General features: G+C 38.5%; 1 protein-coding gene across 4 annotated transcripts in view; it reads left to right on the plus strand.

Moving 5' to 3' along the window:
* Dennd10 (DENN domain containing 10) overlaps positions 1-15,037 on the plus strand; it is a 23,001-nt gene that overhangs the window by 2,128 nt on the left and 5,836 nt on the right. Inside the window, exons 2-6 of one of the 4 annotated variants that reach the window (XM_021197456.2) lie at positions 1,150-1,346; positions 4,280-4,359; positions 7,724-7,872; positions 8,852-8,963; positions 12,798-12,898. In XM_021197456.2, coding sequence (XP_021053115.1) covers positions 1,150-1,346; positions 4,280-4,359; positions 7,724-7,872; positions 8,852-8,963; positions 12,798-12,898 — 639 coding nt within the window. Of the gene's footprint in view, positions 1-1,129; positions 1,347-4,279; positions 4,360-7,723; positions 7,873-8,851; positions 8,964-12,797; positions 12,899-15,037 lie in introns of all 4 variants that reach the window. The other 3 variants (XM_029545224.1, XM_021197479.2, XM_021197470.1) reach the window with 3 other exon arrangements.

The raw sequence follows: 15,037 nt of genomic DNA on the forward strand, positions 1-15,037 counted from the left end.
GTTTCTAAGTAAAGGGGTTATCAGAGGCATAGTGACACAAATCTATAGTTATCAACTACCTTGGGGACTGAGCCAGCCCCTCAAGTTCTTTATTTACTTAATTTTTTTTTTTTTTTTTTTTTTTTTTTTTTTTTTTAATGAGAAAAGCATACGTGTAGATGGCTTTTATTATTGTTATTATAAAAATTTGGCCCAGTGGTAGAGCTCTTGCTTAGCATTTAAGATACATTGGGTTTCGTCCCCAGCAATGAGAAAAATGTGAAATTTAAGGTTTCTCCATCTCCTTCATTGCTGGGGAAGGGGGAGATTAAGGATCTAATTCAGGGCTTCAAGTAGCTCTGCCTATATACCTAGGCCTCTCCATTTCCTCTCCTTTTTTTCCTTAAAAAAAAAAAAGGTTTATGTATTAAGCACACAGTTGCTCTCTTCAGACACATCAGAAGAGGACACCAGATTCCATTACAGATGGTTGTAAGCCACCATGTGGTTGCTGGAAATTGAACTCAGAACCTCTAGAAGTCCTGAGTTCAATTCCCAGAACTCAGTGCGCTTAACCACTGAGCCATCTCTCCAGTCCTCTATTTTTCCCCTTAACAACTCTTCCAGTTGCGTAAAAACATAAGTCAATAACCATTTTGTGAGAGATGATAGAGAATCTTACCAACTATCTAAGGCTAGTTTTTCATTACAGGTTTAATTATTTATTTGTGTATGTAAACATGTGGGTCTGAGGACAGTTTTTGGGAGCCAGTTCTCTCCTTTGACCATGTGTGACCTGGGGATGGAACACAGGTCATCAGGCTTAGTAGCAAGTACTTTTTACCTGCTTTGCTTAGGTAACCTAAAAACAAAATGATAGTGATGCGTGTTTACATGATCATGAGACTACATGATACCTTGGAATCTCAAGTTTTAGGAGTTAAGAGTTAGGATCAGGAGTTCAAGGTCACCTTTGACCATATTATGTGACTAGTTTGGGTGATAACAAAAACAACCAAGCAAATGGAAGGAATTTTTGAGTCTCATGATCTGGGTTGGTTTGTAAAGTGGGGTGTTAAAACTGATTCCACAAAATGTTTCTGAGTAACCAATCAATTCACTTCCTTGCTGCTGTTTGACATTCTCACAGTGACCATCTTTCCACCATAGAAAAGGACACTAATGGAGAAGTTCTGTGGGTATGGTGTTATCCTTCCACGACAGCCTCATTAAGGAATCTGCTGCTCCGAAAATGCTGCCTAACTGATGAAAACAAACTTCTCCACCCTTTTGTCTTTGGTCAGTACAGAAGAACATGGTTTTATGTCACTACAGTTGAAGTTCCAGATTCTTCAGTTTTGAAAAAGGTATGACTGCTTCAAGGTAAAAAGAAAAAAAAACCCAAACCAAAAACAAACAAACAAATCAAAATATCTAAAGGGACTTAAGAATTTAAGCTTTAGATTCTGTCTGATACACACTTGAAAACATTAAATCTTATTTTTACTGAAACTATTCCCTTTAATATTCCATTCGATGTATACAGACTGGTATCCATTGTGGTTAGTTGCATGCTGAACAGTTTCTCATAGTTACAGTCTGATGGACTAGAGATATAGGGCAGTTTCAGAGTCATACTGAATAAAAGTGAGAACTGTTTTCTATAATTGAAAACTATTTTAGGGCTGGGTATGGTGTATTACACCTGTAATCCCAGCTTTTGGGAGGCAGGTGGACCTCTGAGTTTGAGGCCAGCCTGGTTTCCATTGGGAGTTCCAGGACAGCCTGAGTTATATATAAGACCTGTTTGAAAAATACAAAACTATTTTAGAAGCTGGGAGTGATAGCATATGCCTGTAATCCCAACTCTTAAAGAGGTTCATGCAGTAGGATTGCAAAATTCAAGACCAGCCTAAACTATATAATGCATTCCAGACTAGTCAAAACTTTTTTTTTTTTAAACTTAAACTGTCTTTAGTGAAAGTCATGTATGAAATGCTCTACTGCATCTCCTAGGTCGTTTCTTCCCTGTATTTGCCCTTCTCCTTTCCTACCTGTCAGGACTTGGCTTTCCTCTCCAGGATCTCCTTGTCCAGCTTTAGCCTGGTGATAACCACCTTGCTGAGGTAGATGCCCACATGGACAGTTGTGCCGTTAACCTCCAATGTAGATGGCATATTTCTTCCTGTACACTTGTACCACTTTGCCATCTGCTGGCTTTTGTGTGTCCTTGAACAACCTGAACTTCACTATCCTTTTGAATGGGCATAGACCCAATATACTTCTGCCTTAGTTCTTTAGAAAGGGGTGAAGACATGATCTTGCCCTGAATGTGAGAAGGTGCATTGACATACTGCTTGCGGTTCCTGCTTTAGTGATTGTGATGACTGCAAAAGGAAAGAGCTAGTCAAGAACTTTTTAATTTTTTTAAAATTTATTTTTATATGTTGAGGTGTTTTGCATGAAGTATGTCTATATAAATATATATGTGTCTACTGCCTGCAAAAAATCAGAAGATGTTGGATCTCCTGGGACTGGAGTTAGAAACAGTCATGTATAACCATGCAGATTCTGGATATAGAAGCCAGGTCCTCTGGAAGAGTAGCCAGTGTTCTTAAGCACTGAACAACCTCTTCAGCCCCTTAAAAACTGTTTTAAAGGATATAATTATTTTTGGTAGAGTTAAGAATTTTTTAATAAAGAAAGAAAAAAAAAGAAAAAAAACACAAAAGAAAAAAAAAAGAATTTTTTAATTTACTTATAGGTGATAAAGATACATTAAGAATTTAAAATGATTACTAAGAAAATCTTTTTATAATTAGGCTTTTTTGTTTGTTTGTTTGTTTTTTTTCCGAGACAGGGTTTCTCTGTGTAGCCCTGGCTGTCCTGGAACTCACTCTGTAGACCAGGCTGGCCTCAAACTCAGAAATTCACCTGCCTCTATCTCCCAAGTGCTGGGATTAAAGGCATGCGCTACCACACCCGGCTATAATTAGGCTTTTATTGGTGTGTTTACTATAGTAGTTAAGTATCAGTGTGACTTGGTGAATATGTTATGAGGTTTCATTTTATCTTTTTTTTTTTTTTTCCCCGAGACATGGTTTCTCTGCGTATCCATGGTTGTACTGGAGCTCTTTCTGTAGACCATGCTGGCCTCAAACTCAGAGATCCACCTGTCCCTGTCTCCCCAGTGCTAGGATTAAAGGCATGCACCACCACTGCCCGGCTAAATTATGTGGTTTCTAACTTAAAGCAAACAGGGTTTTCCAAGAGAAAGAATAAGGAAACGCGTCCCTGAGGTACCTGGGGTGCCTCTTTTCACTTTTCAGGGTTAACTTTTAAGCCATAATGAGACCCTATGAAGTGTGTCCAGAATGCAGACTAGCATTAACTGTTTTCCTAGTATAAACTAGGAAAGTCATTTAGAAACAATTATAGGGTTCTTAGAAAATATAAGTTTGGAAGTTTCAATGTATTATAAGATCTTTGAGTGTTATTCAGTAAGTTCTTTTTCTCCTTGATGGTTTGTTTTGAAACAAGGTCTTTCATAGCCCAGGATGACCTTATACTCACTGTATAGCTGAGGCTTGCTTTAAACTCTTGATCCTTCTGTCTTTATTTCCCAAGTGCCTCCATTACAGATTATGATGGCATGGTTCACTTATATTCAGTTTGGTGGGGTTTGATGTTTTGTTTTTTCAAATTTTATTTTTACTTTTATTTGTGTGCATACATGCCCATGTCTTTAGAGGCCAGAAGAGGGCATCAGACCCCCTGGAAGTGGAGTTAAAGGCAGTTGTGAGCTGCTCTGTGGCTGGGACTCAAACTTGAGTCCTCTACAAGAATAGCAAATGCTTTAACTGCTAAGCCATTGCTCTACCTCCTTCATTTCTTTCTAAAAAATCTTGATGCAGCCTGAAGTGGGTATAGCCCATATTTTGGATTACAGCAGCATTCATATCACAACAGTGTTTCAGATTTTAAAAGCAATAAGATTTATAAATAGTTTAAAATATGCGTTTTTCAATAGAGCACATTGGCATACACATATAATCCCAGTGTCTTAGAAGGCTGAGGCTAAAGGTCTCAAGTTTAAGACCAACATGGCCTACATAGTGAGGCTAGTCCAAAATAAAATAAGGAGAAGCAAGTGAAGACTTGGCATTTCTAATGTAACTACATTGTATCCAAGAGGTTTGTTAGAATAGATTAATACAATTAATCTGTTATAGCAAGTATCTATTGAATTCTATTTAGTATCTTTAAAAACCGCTTTTGTTTGTTTGTTTCTTTTGGACAGGTGACTCATTTTTCTATTGTTCTGACCGCCAAAGATTTTAACCCAGAGAAATATGCCGCCTTCACTAGGATATTGTGTAGGTCTGTATGAAAACTATGTTAAATGCTAATTCACCAAAATGAAGATCTCATTTAGTAGTGACCCAGCAAATGTCCACATGAAGGAAGCAAATTCAGCGTTCTGTCTGACTTGATCCATTTTGTCTTTGCAAAGTCTGATCTGTAGAGTGAGACTTTGTCTTTGTTTTGTGGGTTTATCCTCTGATTTGGGGAAATGGGCCAGGGAAAAAAAAGAAGAAGCAATTTGTCTAGCTTTTGTAGTTCTTGGGCATCTCAAATTGCTTGCTACTTTTGGTCTGTTCCAATCTTTCTCTCTTTCTTTCTTCCTTCCTTCCTTCCTTCCTTCCTTCCTTCCTTCCTTCCTTCCTTCCTCCCTTTCTTTTATTAAATATTTATTTATTATATATATATATATTATATATATAATATATATACACACACACACTGTAGCTGTCTTCAGACACACCAGAATAGGGTATCAAATTCCATTACAGATGGTTGTGAGCTACCATGTGGTTGCTGGGAATTGAACTCAGGACCTCAGGAAGAGCAATCAGTGCTCTTAACCGCTGAGCCATCTCTCCAGCCCCCCAATCTTTCTTATATATTAGGGACACTGGCCTTTTAATGATTACTCTTCCAACTTTTTAGTTTTACTGTTTTTTTTTTTTTACTAGTATTACTAGCTAACATGCAATTTTAAATGTCATATGTTTTAGCTCTCTCATCCAATACTTTATTAGAGAGCTGAAGGGAATTGTTTTTCCTACTGTAAGCCTAATAAATGGTTACTTTTTTTTGTCTTTTATACATTTGTACCCCATACACACACACGTGCACCACAAAGCAAAAATTGAAAAAGAAAACTCGATTACCTAAGAGTTTCTGTTAGATTATATTTTAACAAAGAAAGGTTTTACTGTTAATGTAAATAACCATACTATAAGGCTTGCTGTGGCACGCTAAATTCCAGGCATACGGCTTACTGTGCAACAGAAGCAGCTGTTCTTGTGGCACTGACATGAGTGACATTATTGATAGAAGGGTTGAAATCCAGAAGCTGTAAACTGAAAACTGTAGAGGTGTTTTCTAAAAAGCTTGACTCTCCCATTGCATCTGACCTCCCTAGTCAGGCATAGTTACTCAGCTGAACTGAGCAGGAAGTATTTTAGAGTTTAAAAGGCAGTGTCGCTTTAGATACCACTTCTGCTTCAGAAAGCTGAGAAGATGTCCAGTTTCTGTAGTGCACACACAGTGTTATGGCATTGTACATCCTCTTCTGTCACAGGGTAGAAGACATAATGACTTGGCGGTTGCAGCCACTTCCTCTATCCCCATGCTTCCTGCTCCCATATGCTTAGCTTCATATGTGTTCTCATGTCCCCACACGTGTCTGATGTCTTTGTACACACTCATGGACAGATACTTCTTCATGATGTAAATGTAGAGGTGCCTACATTCATTTATGGGGAGTGAATCAGGGAGATGTGTTTCCTATAACATATAGAAGAGCCCACTCACAAAGACTTCAGTTTCTGGGTGGCATCCCCTAGTCCCTTTCACTAGTGGGGTTTTGTAAACACCTGGAATCTGCTGTACACACCAAGTATGGCAGGCCTGAGGATTACTATCTGAACATGGTCCTCTGAGATACACTGTGTGGTTCTCCCACAGTCTTTTCAAGGGGATCATTCTTTTCTATCTCTCATGGCCCAGGGTTGTCATCTCATCAATTTTATGTTTGACTTCTCCATTACTATAGTTGATTTCTGTTCATTATGTTGACAATTTAAGAAGCACACCATGGGGCTGGAGAGATGGCTCAGCAGTTAAGAGTATTGACTGCTCTTCCAGAGGTCCTGAGTTCAAATCCTAGCAACCACATGGTGCCTCACATCCATCTGTAATGAGATCAGATGCCCTCTTCTGGTGTGTCTGAAGACAGCTACAGTGTACTTGCATATAATAAATAAATCTATAAAAAAAAAGAAGCACATAATAAAAAAGTATCAATTATGGAGCTGGAGAGATGGCACTGGCTGCTCTTCCACAGTCTCTAGTACCTACATGGCAGTTCACAACAGTCTGTAATTCCAGCTCCAGGGAATCCAACATTGACAGACAAAACATAAATGCACATAAAAGAAAAATATATAAATCTTTTTTAAAAAAAGTATCAGTGATACAGAGGAATCTACAATAAAATTCAAGATTCCTCCCTGCCTCTTCCCCATTCCCAGTCATCCTTTTGTATAAGCTTGTGTCTAAATTACTGGGTTGGTGGCCATACCTAAGAGCTTACAATATTTATTGCTCTCCACCTTTTTCTCAGTTTGTAGCTTGAAATAGTAAGTAAGCATTTAGAAATCAGTTTAACTAGATTTTTTTCAGTTATTCTATAATATAATTTTCAAGTAGTCAGATATAAAAATCAGTTTTCAGTTTAATTTTCTCTGTTTTCTATCACATCAGCTTCTGAAAGACCCAAGTATATCCAGTAATCTCTTTTTTTATTCCTAAGTGCTGCCGATCAAACTAGGCTAGGCCTACTCTTGACTACTGAAGTGTAGTCTCAGTCAAATTTCTCAAGCAAAATGTAGCTCTAAGCCTTTAATCCCAGCACTCAGGAGGCAGAGGCAAGTGGATCTCTCTTGAGTCTGAGGCCAGTCTGGTCTAGATGGCAAGTTCCAGGGTAGCCAGAGTATACAGAGAGACATTGTCTCTAAACAAACAAACAAATGGATCCCTGTCGATAACTAAAAGAGAAGTAGCCTTAGTTATTCACAGGAAGGGATTTGAGGGCGACGAAACTTCACTTGGGCTCTATAAATGCCGCTGGCTTCCTGTCAGCATTTTTTGGAAGTAAGATGTGTGTATTTATCACTTAAAACTTTAAAGAGCATGGACTTCTTAATCATTTAAATGTAGTTACCTCTAAGATTGCTTATAATAAGCATAAGTTCTATAGCTAATTACTGTTTTCTCTGTGAACAATACCTTGAACTCCTTGTCAAAGGAAGTCGAGGCAATAAAACAGAATTGCATGTCTGAGAACACCAGTTATGAGCATAAGTCATAAAAAGAAATAAGAATGTAATATTCCTGGGAGTAACACAGCCTTGGGAAGCCACTGTTAATTCCACTGTATAGGGACTATCTATATCTGATAGCAGGAAAGAGCATTCCTCAGAGAAATGGTTCACTTCTATCACATGTTGTATTTCAAAGTAACTTAGAGAAGAAATGCTATGGGCTGGTTTATACATTTGGAAATGCTGCCAGGTTACTTTATAATCTAGAAAATACCGGTGTCTACCCTTGGTGCCTCTCTCCACATTACTCATACTGCATTAAAAACACCTTCACTTTTTGTCCTTTCTCACAGAATATATTTGAAATATGGAAGTCCGGTTAAAATGATGGAGAGTTACATTGCAGTTCTCACCAAGGGGATCTGCCAAAGTGAAGAAAATGGCTCTTTCCTTAGTAGAGACTTTGATGGTCGAAAGGCATACCTTGCTGGCTCCATCAAAGGTAAGAAAGAAAGAAAAGAAAGGAAAACCCTGGCCAACAACAAAAACTGCAAGCCAAGCTCCCTTTATCCTGCATTTCTTACACAGGCGAGTACAGCAGCTCTTACTGACTTACTGACTTAGAATTGTGTTGAAGAAAACACACGCACTTATATATTTATTTTTGTTTTTTTTTTTTGTTTTTTTGGGGGGGTTGTTTGTTTGTTTATTTTTTTGGTTTTTCGAGACAGGGTTTCTCTGTATAGCCCTGGCTGTCCTGGAACTCAGTCTGTAGACCAGGCTGGCCTCAAACTCAGAAATCCGCCTGCCTCTGCCTCCCAAGTGCTGGGATAAAAGGTGTGCGCCACCACTGCCCGGCAAAGAAAACATATTTTGTGACAATCTTTTCCATGTTGTATCTTTTGTAGAAATGTTCTTTTAGCTAAATTCATGGCTCACAGTCTCCACTGACTTGCATAGTTTTTATTTCCTCACATTCTAGTCATTAGCTCTTTCTTCTAGAAAATCCAGCCTCAGGCACAGTCTTTAATCCTAGAGATAAATCACAGATCATGGGGGTCTTCTGAAGGTGGAGCTGCCCTCCTCACGTCCTTTAACAGTGCCCACTGCTCTCCATTTGCTGTCTGTAGTAGTTCCTGAGCGTTGGGTTAGGGTTGGGTATTCTTCAAGTCGTTTTATCACACTAAACAGGTTGGTTCTCCTTTGTATTATTTGTTGCACTTCTCCAGGAGTCTGATTTCATCTGGCTGTCCAGCACAGAATCCCTATGGGGCATTGCTGGCAACTGTGATATAGATCCTGGTAAACATGCATGAATAAACATAACCATCCACCAAATGAAGTATGTCTACACTTAAAAGCATTTGCCTAAATGTATCTGGTTTACTTAAAATAATTTTGTATTTATATGACAAGAATTCTATTTATTGAAAATTTTATGCCATTAAGTATTTAATGTAATGTTATCTTTTTATTTTAAGACATTGTATCTCAATTTGGAATGGAAACTGTTATCTTACACACAGCATTGATGCTGAAAAAACGAATTGTTGTCTATCACCCCAAAATAGAAGCTGTCCAGGAGTTCACCAGGTACCATCATTAATTATTAAAAAGTGTAAACTTTCCTAACAGTTGGAGACACTAGACGCTACTGTGTGCTATGTTTTGTTACATGCTAGATAAAAATAATATGGGTTAGTCTGAGTAAAATACCATTTTTGTCATTTACTTTAGAGCTAATAGTTCAGGATCACTGAATTTGGAACGATTCTCTTTCTTTCTTTCTTTCTTTCTTTCTTTCTTTCTTTCTTTCTTTCTTTCTTTCTTTTTTTTTTAAATTTACTTATTTTATGTATATGAGTACACTTTCACTGTCTTCAGACACACCAGAAGAGGGCGTCTGATCCCATTACAGATGGTTGTAAGATACCATGTGATTGCTAGGAATTGAAATCAGGACCTTTATAAGAGTTGTCAATGCTTTTAACTGCCGAGCCATCTCTCTAGCCCCGGAAAGATTCTTTTTTCTTTTTTCTGGTTTTTCAAGACAGGGTTTCTCTGTATAACTCTGGCTGTCCTGGAACTCACTTTGTAGACCAGGCTGGCCTCGAACTCAGAAATCCACCTGCCTCTGCCTCCCGAGCGCTGGGATTAAAGGCATGTGCCACCACGCCGGGCTTCCTGGAAAGATTCTTATTTAACTTTGGAAATAGGACACTTGGAAGGCAGAGGCTGCTCTCGGGAGACAGAGGTAGGTAGATCCCTGAGTTTGAGGCCATCTTGTCTACAGAGTGAATTCCATGACAGCCAGGACTACACAAAGAAACCCTGTTTTGAAAAACAAAACAAAACCACCAAAAAAATGGAAAAGGAAAGGAAAGGAAAGGAAAGGAAAGGAAAGGAAAGGAAAGGAAAGGAAAGGAAAGGAAAGGAAAGCCAAGGCTGTAGATGTGCATAGGTAGACTAGAGCATCTAGGGGAGCAAAGGCTCTACTTAACATTTATTTGGTGTATATATGTATGTATGTGGGTTGGGTGCTTGGAGTGGTGTGTGCACATATTCCTAAAGGAATATTGAGGGCTGGAGGGATGGTTTAGTGGTTGAGAGGTCCTGAGTTTAATTCCCAGCAACCACATGGTGGCTTACAACCATCTATGAGTTCTAACGTCCTATTCTGGCATCTATGTATACATGCAGATAGAGCACTTATATACATAAAGTAAATAAATCTTAAAACCAAAAACCTGGGGGCTGGTGAGATGGCTCAGTGGGTAAGAGCACCTGACTGCTCTTCCAAAGGTCTGGAGTTCAAATCCCAGCAACCACATGGTGGCTCAGAACCATCCATAACAAGATCTGACTCCCTCTTCTGGAGTGTCTGAAGACAGCTACAGTATAATTACATATAATAAATAAATAAATCTTTAAAAAAAAAAAACAAAAACCAAAAACCTAAAGGAATGCTGACTACAACTATTTCTTTGGCAGATACAATGAGTTTGCAAACTTCTGTTTGAAAGAAAATGACAGGACTGGGGAGATGGCTTAGTGGTTAAGATCACTGGCTGCTCTTCCAGAGGTCCTGAGTTCAATTCTCAGCAACCACATGGTGGCTCACAACCATCTATAAGGGGATCTGATGCCCTTTTCTGGCATGTGGGTGTATATGCAGCAGAGCACTCATACATTAAGTTAGAAAAAAAGAAGAAAGAAAACGCCAGCTTGAGGCTGGAGAGGATTAGTGGTTAAGAGCACTGGCTGTTCTTCCAGCAGATCTGAATTTGAGTCCCAGTACCCACATAATGGCTATCAACTATCTGTAACTCATTGGGCACGAGGCACATACATGTGTTGCATAGAAATGAACTCAGACAGAACACCTGTACACATACTATTAAGTGAATGCAAATTAAATGTGTGTTTGTATGTGTAGTGTGTAGTACATATATATTTTAGGCTTGTGAACCATGTTGTTTCTGTGCCAGTTTCTGAGCTGCCTGGCACATGTGAGTTAACATGGCTGTATCAATAAAACTTTATTTTTAAAGATAGACACCTAGTTTATGAGGCCTCATTTGCAATTTTAAATAAATTGTTTCTTTGGCTTAGTTTTACCTCTCATTGTTAGTGATAGATGGGGTTTGGTGAGTGGTATTTTTATTTGCTTAATCTAATTTGTTCTTAAATCCTTTTTAAAAACAAAAGGAATTGGCATTTTTCTTGGGTTTATTGAATGGGAATAAATAGGACACCTTATATTAGTAATCTTATGATAAAAAAATGGAAGAAAGTAGCATTCTTATGTTTTATGAAAGAGAAAAATGAGGCAGAGGTTAAGGGGTGAGATTATGACAAGGGGAAAAGGCTCTATAGATCCAAAGTCCTGGGTTAAAATCATGGCATGGCAACTTGTTAGCTCTGTGGCCACATAAAAGATACTGGCTGTTCTGAGCCTCCATTTTATCTGTAAGACAAGGATTGTAATACGAAGTTGATGAACTTGTTTTCAACACTGGGAATAATTTATGTGATGTACTTTACAAGTGCCTCTGTCCCTATACGCCTGCTTTAAAATGATCACCTTTGGGCTCTTTGTCCTGGGGTGAGAAGGCCAGCATTTTCACCTGTTCCCTCTGTGTTTGGCTTTACCTCATCACTTTCCTACCTACATCATTCTTGTTAAACTGGAGTATCCATGGCTTGTCTCTAAGGTGTTTCCTAAAGCCCCATATATGAGTTCCTCACACCTTCCTGCATCACTTATTTTTGTTTATTTTAAATGTATTCATGGTTTGCCTACACATATGTCTGTGCACAAAGTGTGTACCTAATTGCTGCAGAGGCCATTGAAGAGGGCATTAGATATACTGGGATTGGAGTTATACATGGATTGTGAGCCCCTAATGGGTACTGGGAATTAAACCTTGGTTCTCTGGAAGAACAGCCAGTACTCTTAACTGCTGAGCTATCTCTCCAGCACCCTGCTACAAGTATTTCTGTTTACACCTGTGTTGTCTAAAACAAACAACACATTTTGCAAGTTTGGCTAGAATTATAAATATAAATAGGAGACTTTAGAAAACTGTCTTGCTGGAACTAGTTTGGACCCCAAACATGCTTCTAGTAGTTGGCATGCTGTATTTGAAAGAAAACTTAAGGATCATCACTCTGTGTAGGTCTTTGGAAACTTCACTATCTTAGTTAGGGTTTTACTGATGTGAACAGATACCATGACCAATGCAAATCTTATAAAGGACAACATTTAATTGGGGCTGGCTTACAGGTTCAGAGGTTCAGTCCATTATCATCAAGGTGAGAGCATGGCAGCCTCCAAGGCAGGCATGGTATAGAAGGAGCTGAGAGTTCCACATCTTCATCTGAAGGCTGCTAGTAGTATACTGGCTTCTAGGCAGCTAGGACTAGGGTCCTCTTAAAGCCCACTCCCACAGTGACACATCTACTCCAACAAGGCCATACCTCCTAATAGTGCCACTCCAAGTCATAGTGCACATACAAATCATCACATTCACCTTGAGTTTTTTTGTAGCCAATTTGTTCTAAAAGGTAATTTAAAATGTGGCCTTCTCTGGGTTGGTGGCATATACCTGTAATCCTAGCACTTTGGAGGCTATGGCAGGTGGATTGTCATGAGTTTGAGGCCAGCCTGGGCTACATAGTGAGTTCTTAGCCAGCCAGGGTGCAATACCTTGTCCCAAAACACACACGTACTTAGACGGACATACATCCAGGCATTACTTTATTGTCAAGTCCAGAGAGACATTAGTACATTTAAGGTTTGGTTTCTCTTTGTTCCTGACTAGCCATCCACACAACTTTGCCCTGGAAGTTTTCTCTTGAGAGAAGGAGCAGGCAAACATCCAAGGCCAGCAACTGTATAACTGAGTTTTTGCCTTTATTCCTTAGGACTCTGCCTGCCCTGGTGTGGCATCGACAGGATTGGACCATCCTGCATTCTTACATGCACCTTCATGCTGAAGAACTGGAAGGCCTACAGATGTGCACAGGTATAGGAAAACATCCAGGGGAGGAAAGACCCTGCTTATGTTGATTTGGTGTATGTATTTGTGTTGGTGGTGTGTGTAATATTGGTAAAATGAATAATAAAACAGTTTTTTTGGCAATTATAGTGATTTTTTCCCCACTTAAAAGTTGTGGTAAAATGCACAAAATTATCATTTTAAGTTTTTTTTCCCTGATATTAGAAATTGAGCCCAGGGCTTCAGGCATGCTAAGTAAAGCCACTGCCATTGAACTATTCCTAGCCCTAAGTTAATCAGTTAATTTGATTTTAAATGCTTAGATTTTATTTTGAGCCTTTCCATGGTTTTTCTCAAAATCATAGTCATTACAATTATTATTATACATATATGATAATAAGATAATGAGAATAATTTAATAATAGTTTATTACTTATAGCTACAGGAATACTAATTTTCTACAGATTTTTAAAAAATTTTTAAAAACATTTATTTATTATAAGTACACTGTAGCTGTCTTCAGACATTCCAGAAGAGGGCGCCAGATCTCTTTACGGATGGTTGTGAGCCACCATTTGGTTGCTGGGATTTGAACTCAGAACCTTCAGAAGAGCAGTCAGTACTCTTAACCGCTGATCCATCTCTCCAGCTGCAGACTTTTTAAATTTTAGCTATTACACCCTCTGTATTTAAAAAGCAATGGTGCTTTAAGTATTCTTATGTATCTCACATACATACATGCAAGATTTTTCATTAAACACTGTATACTGGAATTGCTGATTTAACTCAAGTCCTCTCAAAGACTATTCCAGTTTGCCTTCTCTGTAGTACCAACTGGTAGATTCTGTTACTTCCCATCCTTAACAGTTCTTGCTGCTGACACAGACTGAAGTGATTGTCAGCTTGGAGTTTACAAGGGCGTTTTTTTTTTTGTTTGTTTGTTTGTTTGTTTTGTTTTGTTTTGTTTTTCGAGACAGGGTTTCTCTGTGCAGCCCTGGATATCCTGGAACTCATTCTGTAGACCAGGCTGGCCTCAAACTCAGAAATTCGCCTGCCTCTGCCTCCCAAGTGCTGGGATTAAAGGCGTGCACCACCACGGCTCCACAAATTCTTATTCGACAAACTTATTAGACTTCTGTGGTTGTAGTATTTTATATTTTGTTTCAGAAAGACCTTTTCCCATGTATAGAACAGAGTCACCTATGCACTCTTAGGGTTTTTTTCTTTTCACTATTTCTTTAATATGTCTGGGATTATTTTTTATATATAGTGTCTGATTTTGGAACCTAATTTCCTTTTTTAAAAGATTTATTAAAATCTTTATGAGTGTTTTGCCTATATGTATGTCTGTGAACCACTTGTGTGCCTGGTACCAATGGAGGCTTGGAGTTGGAGTTGCACGGGGTTGTAAGCCACCATGTAGATTCTAGGAATCTAACCCCTGTCTTCTGCAAGAGCAGCCAGTGCTATAACTGCTGAACCATTTCTCTAGCCGCGAGTTTTTTGGTTTTTGTTTTGTTTTGTTGTTTTTGAGCAAGATTGAGAGAGAGAGAGAGAGAGGGAGGTGGTTTTCAGTGTTCCTTTAATCTCTTTGTTGTTGTTTTGTTTTTTGTTTATTTGACCATTCACTTTTTTGTGCCAAGAACTGAATATACTGAACCATTTAAATATAATTTAGCTCCTGTTGTTATTTTTATATGAATAATCACCTGGATCCAGGGCATTCATTGAGTAATTTCATTTTCAGTAGTCAGTGCCCACCTCATTATGTTTCACATTTGTCATGTGGTTTATTGTGGTGGCTTTCAGTGGCAGGTTTTGCTTTTATTGCTAATGTCTTTGCTTTCTTTACTTGAGAATGTAAAACATTAGCAGTGGTAAATTTGTCCCCAAGAATAAAACAAAACAGTGCTAAGGATGTGGCTGAGAGTCAGGCACTTGTCTAGTGTGTATGAGAGCCCCAGCTCAATAACCAGCACTGTAGAACATCGAAACCCTCATGTTTTTAATGTGTCATCCTGACAGCCAAGGTAACCCTAACCCTTGGGACAAAGATCTGAAACAAAGACAATGGTCGAGACCATGTTGCTTTCTGACATTCTTTTTGTTTTTAAACCAGAATTGATTGGATTTTTTATAAAAAGATATTTTCTTTCTTTTTTTTTT

Source organism: Mus pahari, chromosome 1 (genome assembly GCF_900095145.1).
Source record: "Mus pahari chromosome 1, PAHARI_EIJ_v1.1, whole genome shotgun sequence".
Lineage (NCBI taxonomy): Eukaryota > Metazoa > Chordata > Mammalia > Rodentia > Muridae > Mus > Mus pahari.